General features: G+C 44.1%; 1 protein-coding gene across 1 annotated transcript in view; it reads right to left on the bottom strand.

Moving 5' to 3' along the window:
• The window catches only part of LOC106571315 (DNA polymerase zeta catalytic subunit), a 99,061-nt gene extending 87,108 nt beyond the window's left edge, over nucleotides 1-11,953 (bottom strand). Inside the window, exon 1 of the mRNA XM_014144240.2 lies at nucleotides 11,068-11,953. Coding sequence (XP_013999715.2) covers nucleotides 11,068-11,206 — 139 coding nt within the window. The 5' untranslated portion in view covers nucleotides 11,207-11,953. The remainder of the gene's footprint in view (nucleotides 1-11,067) is intronic.
• Between the last annotated feature and the right edge of the window lie 2,692 nt (nucleotides 11,954-14,645).

Genomic DNA, 14,645 nt, shown 5'->3' with positions numbered 1-14,645 from the left:
GGGGAGAGGGAGAGCACAGAGAGTGGAAAAGTGAGCGAGAGAGAGCCACAAGACTGTGACCAGCGGGTGGGGAATCCTCAGTGTCTGCTGTTCCCAGTCTGACAGCACCGTGTAGACTAGCCTGAAAACACACACAGTGGAGGTACAATCATGCTGTACACATGGCCACGACACTGTACTGCAGGTGAAAAGGGACACAGTATACTGTAAGAAAAAGCCAGCCGACATGGACACTGGACGCTGCACAGAATGAGCTTCCTTTCACAGTAGTACACTACACTTCTGCACTAACAGGCAGCCAAATATTCCAATCTAGTCAATTATGGACAGAGTCACAGTGTTTGGATTGGAGATTTAATATTAATTTACTCAGAAACTGCCAAGCAGTCTGGAGTGACTGCGAAACGCTAAATAAATGAGAAATGGATGAGCTTGTTTGACAACAGTCCACAGAACAAAAGGGAGATGGATGATTCTGCATCTTAATTGAACTGAAATATGAAACGATATATTACTGTGTGATATTAAAAGGTAGACTCAGCGATATGACGTAGATGCGCAAACTAAACAGCATAGTGGGTCAATTTCCTCAACAACTAAGAGCATTAAACCACGAGGTTAAACTTCTCCACTGTTTAGAACCCGTTACCACCATGCTGTAACAAAGTGAAGCAAACCCATGCGCAAATACTGTGTGACAGTGAAGTCTTGCATCTCGCTCTTCACAATATCTGTGGTGCTGCTCGTGGCAACATCATTTCTTTGAATCTACCAATGACAAGAGAGATGGAATAAAATAACGCTATTGTGTCCCCAGCGTAAAGTGCTAGCTAGACCAAGTGTGATAAAGACAAAGAGCATATTTTCAGCAGAATCATTAAGCATAGGCTTACTCCCCAAACAGATGTTGTGGCCGTAATTCATCCCCATGCAAAGTTCAATGTGGAATTGTTCATTCATTTAGAAAATTCCAAAGAAAAGGCTAAATAAACTAAATTAAACATCTGCATATCAAAAAGACAGATTTTGGTTTGTAACCCTGAAAGATTGTCTTTCAACTCACCAAATTGAGCCCCGTTTCAAATGATCACTCTTCGAGAACAACTGTTCCAGACGAGAGATGCACATCACTTCTTACTGGCAACTTTTTTCATTTGGAAAAATATTCTGTTTTATTTCATTCTGTTATATTACGTCCTGTTTTTTTTTTACTATAAAATAGGTGTCTTGACTGTGAGGGTTTGGGAAATAAGTGTCTTGTCTGCTAAATGAACAAAGCAAGACTATACCATTGCACAGCCATAGGGTTCTACAAGCTAGCGCCACTGCTGAGGCTACTGCCTTTTTGAAGATTGCGCTCCACCGTATAATATAACCAGTTGATATTACGGTTTCAATAACTGGATCTTAAATGGCACTTGGTTTTTTTATTGACTGAATATACACTACCGGTCAAAAGTTTAAGAACAGCTCCATTTTTCCAGTCTTTATTGACATTCACTCAGTTTAATGTCTTAATGTACTCTGAAATTAAAGCATAGAACAAACAATTGGAGACAAAAAAAATAAATCATGGAATTTTGTTTAACAAAATGTAATGTACATTTTTTTTACTCAAAGTAACAACCTTTTGCAGACATATCAGCCGAACACACTCGTGGCATTCTTTCTACAACAGAAATGAAATATTGTTCGGAAAGTTCTTCCAAACATTATTGCAGAAGTTCCCACAAACATGTTGCACTTGTAGGTTGCTTTGCTTTCACCCTTCTGCCCAGTTCATCCCAAAGATGGGGTTTAAGGCTGGAGACTGTGCTGGCCATTCCATGATTTGAAGCCTACCGTCTTGTTCTTTTCTCCTAAGGTAGTTCTGACAAAGCCCAGAGGTATGTTCTGGGTCATTATCTTGCTGTAGGATGAACCCCATAGCATGGAGGTATGTTCTGGGTCAATATCTTGCTGTAGGATGAACCCCATAGCCTGGAGGTATGTTCTGGGTCAATATCTTGCTGTAGGATGAACCCCATAGCCCAGAGGTATGTTCTGGGTCATTATCTTGCTGTAGGATGAACCCCATAGCATGGAGGTATGTTCTGGGTCATTATCTTGCTGTAGGATGAACCCCATAGCATGGTGGTATGTTCTGGGTCATTATCTTGCTGTAGGATGAAACCCTGACCAACTAGGCGCACACCAGAGGGTATTGCATGGCGCTGCAAAATGCTGTGGTAGCCATTTTGGTTCAGGGTGCCACTCACTCTGTGCAAGTCGCCGACTCTGGATCCAGCAAAAGAGCCCCAGATCATCACGCTTCCTCCAGTTGGTGTCACACACTGAGGACCCATCCTTTCCCCTACTTGACGGCGTACAAAAACCATGCGTGATGAACTAAAGATTTATGTTCCATCGGTCCATAAGACCTGTGGTTCTTCCAGTCTTCAGTAGTCCACTGGCAGTGCTTCATGTCCCAGGCAAGCCTCTATTTCTTATTTTGCCATCCTAGCAATGGCTTTCTTACTGCCACCCGACTACAATAGTAATTTACAACATTAACAATCCCTACACTGTATTTCTGATCAATTTGATGTTATTTTAAATGGACAAAAAAATGTTTCTCTTTCAAAAACAAGGACATTTCTAAGTGACCCCAAACTTTTGAACGTTAGTGTATATGTATGGGGCAATTTAGTAATTATGATTTGTTATCTGTAATGGTCATGATAAATGAAGTATTGTTGTGCACTGTTGGCAAAGGCCTATAGATAAATGTGCACATATTTTCCACAGCCTTGTTCTAAAAATATTTTTCCCCCCCCCCCATTCGAGTACTCAGAAGAAAATGATGTGAGTACTCAAACAGTCGACAGCAGCCATCAAAATCCAATCAAAGGACTCTGGATGGAGCCCGGCAGGCAGAACGTAGGAGTTCTGGTTTCCACGACCTCTGTTGTTTTATACTCCAGGAAAGCAGCGACTGCGTCCAAACGGCCTGATCAAGACAACAGGAGATTTTCCCTTAACAGGTCTGCCCGTCGAAATGTGATATTCATGTCATGTCTCCCTCCCAGCCATACATCACACGGCTTAGGGGAGGCACGATTGGTGCATTAGACGAGTGAGAGACACGTTCAGTCTCCCCCTCTCAAAACACACACACACACGCCAAATTGCAGCTGAAATATTGCTGTGAGGGAAAATAAAGTAGCTAGGACAACAAAGGGGAAATGGGAAACAGGTTAAGACATTTCCCTTCAAGAAAAAAACCCCAGATGCTTCCAAAATGGGACAGGCAGCAGAAGACTAGTATGTTCTGGTCGACCCCAGAGTCTGTGTTTTAAGTAGGACCCCTCACTGTTCCCCTCCAGCACTGACACAACAGAAGAGAAAGCAGCAAGCTTGGTTGCATTTAAAAAACAAGCTGGGCTATTTTTAGAGCCAGCTAGAATTCCCCCTCCCCTTTGAATAAGCCTGCTTTCATACACACTGTGCACAGTGGAACTGTGGAATAAACGTATCAAAACATTCCGTTTGGTCTTCAGAAGCAGACAGACGCAGGTTCTTACAAGGAGGAGTGTAGAATGGAGTGTTCAAAACCCAGGGCTTTCCTGTCATAGTTAGAGCTTAAAAACAGAACTCTGTAGGCCTACTCTTCTTTCCCCATTGACTAATCTCAGTTACCCAGAAGTCAAATTCTCTCGCAAGTTTATAATTTCCTGCTTTAATTCTAAGGTGGAATGCAGTTATCAAATTGTGATGACCTTTGCAAAGGAAGGAAGCTAAGTGTCCTCCCTTGCAAACAGAAACTCTTGGCCAAAACCCTCCCTCCCGCTAATTTCACCCATGTTTATCATGCTCGAAAAAGGAAGTTATGAATTTTTACGATATAGCCAATTTTGACTTTGTTGTTGCGGAATCTAGTGGAAACAGTTAATGGTCCACACATGGCTTGAAAATCACATCAACAGTTCATTAAGCACCGCCTTCACCCAATCCTGATTTGTCCAAATAATCAACGACAAAAACCCAAACCAGGGCTGCGTTCAGTACGTTTTTACGTACTGGAACGTTCAATTGAACGGAAACGGTGCCGTACTGAACGACCAATTGAAAAACGGGGCGGGGTTGGGTTGTGGAGTTGGGGAACGCTGTCAGCATGGCCACTTCCCTTTAAATACGTCACTCATTGCTTCAAGCCACACCCACCAAACATACCTCAAAGTCTGTTCAAGAACGTACAATAATATTTTGGGGAAACGTGTTGTTCAGTACAAACTGCTCTGCAATGAAGCAAACATTCAAGCTAACTGAACGCACCTCTCGAACTACTGCTGCTCGTAATCACATAACTCTACATGAGCCTTGACAGATTCTCGCAGTTTAATCTGTCCACGAGAGATTACCCATTAACAGATACCTCCGTCTGCTTTATTAACATCCAGATGTTAAGAAATGATGTGCCTGACAGGTTGAAAACATTCCCTTGTTCCAGTTCTGCCGCCCTCTCTGACAAATTCCTTCATTCTTTTAAATAAGTTGTAAAAACAGTGAGAGATGGCCTTAGGAACAGAAAGATAGAACTTTCTAACAGCCTGAATTGGCAGGGCCTCTCACCCCCAGTTCTCTACTGTAGGGACAAAGAGCCAGGAGGAGAGGGCAAATGTTGGTTACCCTCAGCAGCAACCCAACTCTATGTGCCAACACTGGGCTCCCTGGACCAGAGTGGGACCACACAGTTGATGCCTGTTTTTTTTAGGGACTCCCTCCATTCAAAGCACACAAATCCACTTAGGCTACCATGCCAACACAACCGTTGGCAGGCTGGCAGCACCTCCACTACTGAGCACTCCACATCAAAACGAGAAGAACACCGGCGTTCTTTCATACAGTACATCAAAAAGGAAGCAACTCCTGGCCTGTCACTGGCAACCAACGCGAGTCCAGTCCAGCTTCACTCAAGAACTAGCCTAATTGCATTACCTCACTGGCAGGCAGCAGTGACAGGATACTGCTATAGGCCTGGCTGCCAGCAACAGCCCACTGATATCCCCACATGCCCTAGTACTTCCTTTAAATGTGGTTGGGGCAGCCGTTTAAAAGACAGAGTCCCATGTCAGCTATATACCATGTGCTGGATTACTGATAGTGGAGACCAAGGCTTGGCTGTCTGTTTCCTCCATAGAATTAGATTGAATTATAGATCATTCTATTTCTATGGTTACTTCCCCTCAGACTGCAAGTATAACCCGTCTGTCAGTTAGTCTGTTACTTCAAACTCCCCCCAGTCAGTCAGTCAGTCTGGGCCCAGTCAGTCAGTCAGTCTGGGCCCAGTCAGTCAGTCAGTCAGTCAGTCTGGGCCCAGTCAGTCAGTGTGATTTGCAGTCAGCAGACAGCAGACGTATTGACCATCAACAAGCAGTAAAGCCAGCTGGCCACCTCCACCTCCTCCCCGTCTGTCTGTGTGTTATTAACACAGCAGCTCTCCTATTGATTAGACCCAGCCAAATCAAACGGTGCTGGAAAGAGCTGCTAACTCAGACAATTGGTCATCCAGCGGTGGTCTCTCAGAAGGTGGGAGGCTAACACAGATGAGAACTGACCGGGTGAATCATCAAGGCATGGTGTGGCACCGGCTGCTGCTTTTACCTGAACGGCTACACCTAGCAAGGCCATTAGGACTGGTACTCAAAGTAAATTTAATAGATGTTCCATCTCCAGATATCTTGGTAATGAATTTTGTGAAGTAGATGCCCATCGTGCAAGTGTGTTGCACCAGCCTAGCGCCAGTACCAGCCTAGTACCAGCACCAGAGAGAAGAGGTGGCTTGTGTCTGCCTCCCAAATGGCACCCTATTCTCTATATAGGTACCCTGGTCAAAAGTAGTGTACTATAAAAGGGAATAGGGTGCCATTTGGGATGCACATTTCCCTGCCATGGGGGCCAGAGATCATAGGGACAGGTAGATCCTGGCCTCCCTCTGGTGGAGTGACCTTGACATGGCCAATGCAACACAAATCAACTAGACAGCAAATAATAGTCCTGCGCACACACACACATACCTGTCTGCAGCAAAGTCATAAGGTTTAGCCCAACCCAGCCCACCTTGAGGCGAGCGAGCCCAGAGAGCAGACCAGGCAGTGGCTGACTGTCACATTCTATTCCCCCGTGCTAATGAATCTGCCATCCATCACGCAGTTATACGGCCTGCAATTCTGCCGCTTTTATTGTTAGCTGGGAAAAAAAATACAAAATGTGGCCACCACACCAAGGTTCCATCTCACTCTTCTTCTTTTACCAGATCCACAACATTCAGCCTGGAACAACGCTAAATACATCACCTGGCTGTGTTATATGACTGTAATTCCCCCTGTAATCCGTTGGTCAACTGACTGTAAAGGTTAAATATGAGATATGGGCTACGCAGTGAGGCTGTGATAGGTCTCAGTGGGGAGAAAAGACATCTGAGGAAAAGTCTGAAGGGCTTGGTGGGTACAGCACTACAGTAAAAAGACCAGGGTGTCACCTAACTCAACCTGGGCGACAGAAAATGATGGACGGGACAATGACTAGTGCTGCTGCAGCAGCACATTCCTACCCTCGGAGGCAGGTGAGGCGACATTCAAATAGCCGCCGTAGAACCAGAGGGAGCTGTTAAAGCCATCAATCACCCAGGCCCCGGTGCTGCAGCAAGGGCATCTGTGTACTGTACAGAGAAACCTCAGGAGAGAGAAAGAGGGGAGGGGGAGCCGGTGAGAGCGCCAGAGAGGGCTCAGAAAAACCTCCCATTAGACAGGACAAAGACACCTCACACAGTTCAGCCACAGGCCAGACTAAAAGGTAGGCCTAACAGTTCAGCCACAGGCCAGACTAAAAGTTAGGCCTAACAGTTCAGCCTCAGGTTTGAGGCTAAAGAGTAAGCCCGTAGCCTATAACTCAGCTATGGGTTAACCTAAAAAAGGTACATAGCCTTGGCAACAGTACAGACCAAATCTATAACAGTTCAGCTGCAGGCCAGGCTAAAGGTATTCCATTCAGCTTCATGTTACAGGCTATATGTCTAACTCAGCTATGAGGTAAAGGCTAAAAGTATAGGCTACAGTAAAGATATAGGCTGCAAGCTAACTGACATAGACCTACCTCTCCAGTAACCAGGCTAGAAGCAACAGCAGTAGGTCATCATCACTACCCAGAGAAAGGGCTGGGGGCCATTCTTCAGCTTTAATACAAAGTAATCCTCCAGAGGCCAACTGTGGTATTAAGGCATTCGCCTAACAAAAACAACCTCCCAGATTTACATTTGATTGATCCCTGTTGCAAGGATGAGGGATATTTGTTTGCTAAGCTCTCAATGCAGCAGACAGTCCATCACTGTGCCCGCTGAACCCTTTGAAACCGGATCTAGCACTCCTGGAATTCCTGGGTTGATGTGAGGCCCCTATGACAGAGACACGGAGACGCTTCTTCACGCCCAAATAAAGAAACACAACGATGTGCCATGAATGTCTCCTATAGATCAAAGGCAAAGGGCCACTGATTGGACCACCTTGACGTACTATGGAGGGAAGGCCCAAAGAGAAGGCATGGATGACAAACACAGGAACGACAGGCCTTTATTAATGGTTAATGAAACCTGGACATGCATGTGTCTTCACTAGGCTGGGGCCCACTTTAAAGATCCAGGGCCTCAGTTTCTTAACATCACACACCTCAGGATTATCAGGGGCCCGGGTTCATGCTGCTCATCTGGCTGCAGTTGCTCATCTGGCTGCAGCTGCTCATCTGGCTGCAGTTGCTCATCTGGCTGCAGTTGCTCATCTGGCTGCAGTTGCTCATCTGGCTGCAGCTGCTCATCTGGCTGCAGCTGCTCATCTGGCTGCAGTTGCTCATCTGGCTGCAGCTGCTCATCTGGCTCACCATTCACAGCAAACTCCTTTCTCACAGGGCAATGCATTCTTGTCTGGCAGCTATTTTTGGCATCATAACGAGATGAAGGGAAGGATTCAAGTGAGGGTAAAGGGACTAGGCCCACAAAAGACAACCATTAGCCTACAAAACATGAGAAATAAGTAGCTAGTCGTATCAACGTCAAAGTGGTCTAATAAGAGTCAGACCTACTAGGCTACAGCTTCAGGATGCTATTAAATAATCCAATAAACAGAAAAGGGAAGTAAACCATTCAGGAGACAATGACCTTCTGACTAATGAACGGCCAAGTCTTCCAATCCCCATTATCCTCTTAATGGATCCGGGAGGAATTCCTTTAGATGGCATTAGAGTTCCCCCGATGAGAGGAAAAAGGGGAGGAAGGAAGGGCAGGGGGGAGAGGGTTGGAGAGAGGTCCTCTGTTTTATCCCACTCTGCGGTTCACTGCTTGACCCCTCATTCAGTTCAATTTTTCATGCAGGTCTCCCCAGCACACACCCCAACGTGTGCATGCACATATTCAAAAAACAAAAACAGAGTGCCGGCCTGGCTTCCTGCCTCTCCCAGGCAGTGAGGAATGCCTGCTGAATCTAGTCTTGCTAGATACCAAGCAGGATCAATGCTGTCAGAGCTCAAAGACTGCAGCAAACTGCAACTCCCAGCAGTGTGGGAGACACTCAGTATTTACCATGCATGGATACTTCAATCAAGCCTGCCACTACTGCTCATTCACAATCAAGCTGGCTGCTGCTGGCCTATTACATATGCAATGAATTACTGATTACCACTGCACACAACCACTATCATTTGGCCTGAATAAGCAAAGATGGTGTGCATTGGGAAAAACAACTGAAACCATGAAAGAACATCAGTCTCTCTAGCATCCCATCATAGATATTGGTCCGTCATGGTTGTAGACAGGCAGCTAGAACACCACGCTGTATCAGGGCAGGGCCTCAGGGGCTGGCCAATGAAGAGTAGCCAGGTTAGGTGAAAACAGAGAGTGTGGTGTCCAGTAACAGAGGGAAGACTGGTGTCTCCCTCCAGGCTTCAGTGGGTCAGGTCAGGAGAGGACACACTGAGCTGATTAGCCAATTCTTCCTTTTTAGTCCAGCAACTCCCACAGAATGAGAATGGGTGTAGGTAGAAATGTTAAAGAGACTGCCAATTTATTATAGTTCAAGCCTGACTCATCATGTATACAAGGGACTAAAGAATGTATTCTCTTCATGGGTGTCTGTGTGACCCATTTCCCAGCTTTTCTTTTTAACGCTGTATTTCAGCAGACATTCAAAACGGAAAAATAAAAAAGGAGTTGTGCTTTAAGTCAATGTATTCCAGATGGTGATGCAATTTCACATGGAAAATACAGAGCCAACACAGACTTAGGCTTGCCACAAGCAGTATCGACAGTGTGGAGCTGCAGAAGTTACTGTAAAACAATGCACTCTGCCAAAACTCCAACCATACATATAGAAACAGATGCCTTGTTGTATTGTTATTGAAACCCATAGCCTCACAATACCTGGAGGTAACAATGACTCAAGAACGTTGCAGAACAATACAAAGCTACAAGATTGTGTGTAAAATGACAGCTGTCTGTGCTTGCCTCAGTGTGACCTCATGTTGACTAATCGTCCGGGGGGGGTCGTAAACAACAGATTATGAAACGCTCACCATAAATCACTGACAAGGGAATCAGTGGCAACAGCAGTCTACATGGCATTGGTGAACCAAAACCACTGCAACTTGTTACACTATAGAGCTGTGAGGAAACTGGTCAGTGAGGGGGACTGGGACATTGTCTGAGAGATGATATGATAAGTGTGTGATAAGCTGTTAGAGCTGCCGCCTTTACAATGCAGATGTAACCAAATGCAAAGGTCTGGGGCTAGCTGACCAAATTAGATTGACACCCTGACCCACAATGCCATTTATTCTCTCAGATGCCAGTCCTACATCAAAGCCTGTTGTGAATATCCACACAGCCTACAGTAAATACAAAAAGAAGGACCAAAAACAGAGTAGGTTATGCTGCTGTGCAGTGAATGAAGGGAATTATTGCTGAAAATATTTCCTTGTGTGGTCTGCGATTACAACCCATACTAGAAAGCAAAAGAGGGTGGCATGTCCGTCCTCCATATTCGCCTTGTCTAGAACAGGGATGGGCATGCGACCCAGGGCCCCCTTTTTGTAGGGCTGCAGATCAATTTCCAGAGACAGTTTCTCTTGTATGTCAGTCAGTGACAGTCAATGAATTATCCCATGTCAGCTAACATTCTTTAGATTGGTCAATTAGTCTAGTGGCCTGCCATCTAAACTTGAAGCAATCATGGTCGAATTACTGTATTAAGGCATTCACCTGACAAAAACAACCTCCCAGATTTACATTTCATTGATCCCTGTTGCACCCATTGATTTTCTTAGTCACTCTCACTCAGACATCATTAATAAATTCCACCCCCATGGAAAAATGGGTAGATTTTCAGCAAGCTCTTCTTTAAAACTGCACTATTTTCTCTAGATGGAATGCAGCTTGTCAAAATTGACTTTCCATAGCAGGTTTAGAATTTATGCAGCAGGTAAGGGATAATTAATTTAAGGTTAGGAAAGGGGTTTGCTAAAATACAACAACAAAAATCTACTTTTGGCGTCAATTTGCCAAAAGCTGTATCCCATCTAGACATGACTACTGCAGCCAGTTAAGTCAGACAGTCACACCTCCATTGTGGCAACTTTGTCATGCTGTGATTCCAACGTTGCTGTGGCACCACTCCACAGGTTGTTGGGCACAGAAAAGAGACTGCATAATATATTTTATTAACGGTTTAGTAAAGTGGGTTATGTGCCGAATGCTGATGTAGAGGTCTGTCCACCGCCCTGTGGAGATCGAGATAGAAAACAAAGCAACCATGTATCTCGTGCATGCTGCAAACTGCTGCGGGTGGAGCATGGTTTATTACGATGTGTCACCTCACTAAACATCTTTCATAAGGCAGCGTCTGTCTTATTACAACTCATTTCATATGTTTGAATAGGGTTGGTTTTGTGATGTTGCAAATGTGTGTTACATCCGTGCACCGCGTGGCGGTACTGTACCATGCTGCAGATGACCATTGTCATTGATTAAAAACCATATTAACATACCTATTGGAGTTGCCCCGAAAATCCGAACCACTGGTACTTTCTTCACGTCACTTTCTCTGAATTCGTTATAAATGACGTCCAAGTCTTTGAGAGGACTTGTAAGGTAGTAGTCAGCGGTGACGATACGGACGGCAAACATGACTGCTGTGTTAGATACAATCAACTATGCGGAGCGCGCATGGGACACAAACTGTGGCATCATCTAGGACCAGAAGGAGAATCAATTGTTTGGCACAATGTAACAACCGACGAATGATCCAAACAATCCTTTTTAGTTACACATAGCTAGCAACCTAGCAATAAACCAAAGAGTTTGTTTATCGAGGCGGAGCGCCGAGATGCCCCATCTTCCAGCTAGCTTGCAAGCTAAGAACTATGGTGAGTGACCCGAGTTGCAGCTGGTGAGACCACGCTGTAGCTAATGGAGGTGCCCCGTGATTCAGTTACTATTGACATAGCTACTACACTCGTCTCAGAATTTACAATGCTGCAACTAGTAGCCGCTATCCGTCCACTTAAAAATTAAGACAAGTGTGGGCTTCCATGAGACGTGCCATAGCTATCTAACAAACTAGCTCGCCAGCTAAACATAAACCACTTTGTTCCCACTCGCGGAGTCCAGGTGCTACGGCATATCCATTCTGAAAAATTGGGAATCGTTGAGTTACTTTCCTGCTGAGGCAGATGTTAATGCAAGTATTCAGCTTTGCGTGCAAATACAATTCTATGTGGCAGTTCTTGCAGTTAGTGGCTTCCAATGTGGCACAGCGGACAAGGTTTACCCTTCTCTGTAATATGATCACAACACTCTTCACTAAACCTAAGCAACGCCATTCCTCCCCTAGTGTTTGCGTCTACTGATAGCTACTGCAGCATTTCCAACAACACGGCCAGTCAGAGGAGTCACATCCAGTCCCAGATGGTGTTCGTAGAAGTACCGCGTTTTCCATTGGTCCATTTACAAGCGATCATGTGAAAGTGAGCTTTTTAATTGGTTTAGAAATCTTTGGGCGGGACATGGGTATGACAGGCCAAATCCTATTATTCCTCAAAAAATATATATTAAAGTGTCAACTTTTTTGGGGACATTTTGTGAATATTGACTGTTAACACCCTACAATAATTATACTGCTCCACTGATAAACTAAACATAGAAATTGCGCATTTCAATGATAAACGATTACAAAATGTACTTGAAATTGCCTGATTTCGACTGAAATCACTTTCGCAATTAAACATTTACAGAAAATAACTTGCCCGTATTGAACAAACAAAAACACCACCCGCAGGCTGAAATTGCCGAATCCAGAAGGATGTTTGCGTTCTGCAGACTGTCTAGAACATAGAGTTAGATTGAGGACCCTTTGTATCTGTGCCATTATAGCATCTGTGACAGCCTAGGCATCGCCATTTAGGCAATCTCCATTTTAAAGTTGTACATTTTCTTCTTCACGATTGGATGATCGCTCCTGATGACCCGATTGGACATGACTCCAACAGGGTCACCAGGAGGGACCAGCCAATGAAGTTGGAAGCCCCACCCAGTTGACTACATTAAAATGGTGGAAGCCCTCAATGGTGTGGCCCATGCTAATACCAGGCCCCCAGTGTCCGGTCTGGAGGGTGAAGTCACGAGCTCTGCTGATCGGCTACTGCGTAGCAACCTAGCGGTGCCAAAAGCCCTGGTCTGCCCTAGAAAGCCTATGTAAATTACTATCGCCAGAACAGCCAAACACAATTTGTTTATTATGATCAAGTTTGATCCCCACAGTGAATTATTTTCAGGTTTGCTACAAATAGAGATATTTAATTAAATAGTGATCCATTCTGACTACTACATTTGTCGTCAAACAGGACCACGTGCTGACACAGACCAATCACGGGCTGGCAGGCTACGAGGAGGCTCGCGCCCTCAGTGGTGTAAAGTACTTAAGTAAAAATACTTGAAAGTACTACTTAAGTAGTTTTTGGGGTTATCTGTACTTTACTTTACTATTTATATTTTTGACAACTTTTACTTTTACTTCACTACATTCCTAAAAAAAATGATGTACTTTTTACTCCATACATTTGGAGACACTCAAAAGTACTCGTTACATTTAGAACGCTTAGCAGGACAGGAAAATTGCCTTAGGAATATATGGATGACGTCAGCGCTATCTACTGGTTTTAATGTCTATGGCTAAGGTGGCCTTTTGGCCACTGGAGGCCTCTATCATTCTCTATGGGCGAAACCTTTTTGCAAGACTGGATTACTGTAAAGTTTGCCTTGCTGTAATTGGCTCTCACACACTTCTTAGTGGTGTACTTTGAGCACTTCTAGAAGTTCCTTACTACAGTATATTAGTAGCCTACAGTACAATGACCATATTTTGATACATGTGTCAAATGTTGTCCCTATAATTCCTACATCCAAATGTGTGCAATTGTGTTACTGTGCCCCTAAATGATGTACTTACCATAAGAGTACATAGAAAAACAGATCATAACATGGTTCTACATTCCTCAAGACCTTTCAGTCAGTCCACACAATATTGTGGCACACAACAATATTTGCCACTACTGCTTAAAGAGTAAGGCCTTTTTTATAATTACAGTCATATTTTTGGTACTTTCTTTCTACTTTCCTGTCAGATTTTTTAAACTTCACATTGGTTAAAGGGCAATTCCACCATTTTTCAACCTCATATTCATTATCTCCAGCACCAAACCAGTGTCTACATATTTGAAAACAGCGTGTTTCTATGATCCGTGGTTAAAAAGATAAGAAGAAATGTCTCTGTGACATCCCAGGGTAGTATAAATGTGAGAAAACTGTGATTTTCAAAACCTGCAATGAGTTTCTATCCAAGGGAGGGTATTTTCTTGCTCCACATGTTACCCTGAATCTCATAGTGTATGAAAATCATTGTTTTTAAAAATGTTTTCACTTTTGATGATGTCAGTAGGTACAACTTTTTTAACTTCATATTTTTTTTCTTCAAATGTAGAAATGTGCCGATTTCACATATGTTGACACTGGTGTTGTGCTGGAGATAATGAAAATTAGTTTGAAAAGTGGTGGAGTTGCCCTTTAATATAATTCCATCTAGATTTCCATAATAAACTGAAAGGCCCATAAACCCCGGCTCACACTGGGGACACAGTCACACTCAATGGCTCCCTGATGATGAAGAATGTGTCATTAACATTTCATCTGGATGGAGTGGGAGCATCTGTCACACGGAGTGTGCTCTGACCTTCAGTGGGCTTCAGCCCTTTCTCTGGAAACCAATCAGTGCAGGTGAAAATGAGGTGAGTCCGTTTAATAGCAGTCTTCTGCTGAAAGGTACGTCTATGCATCACAATCTGGGATAGCCCAGAACTCACTACACTAGAGATGTTCAGGTAAGTATTCACATACACCAGTTCACACACAGCTCTGTAGGAATGAAAGCAATAGTTTTGTGAAGGGACTTTTTTCCTTGTTGATGGTTGGAGAATTTCGCCTTGTTATCTGGAGGCACAGACCAGTTTGCCCATGTTAATCAAGCAGTCACCTCACTGACCTAGTTTACATGCACACTAATATCCCGTTA

This window comes from Salmo salar, chromosome ssa15, assembly GCF_905237065.1.
Source record: "Salmo salar chromosome ssa15, Ssal_v3.1, whole genome shotgun sequence".
Lineage (NCBI taxonomy): Eukaryota > Metazoa > Chordata > Actinopteri > Salmoniformes > Salmonidae > Salmo > Salmo salar.
The sequence above is the reverse complement of the archived record's forward strand: the minus strand, read 5'-3'. Positions and strand labels throughout refer to the sequence as shown.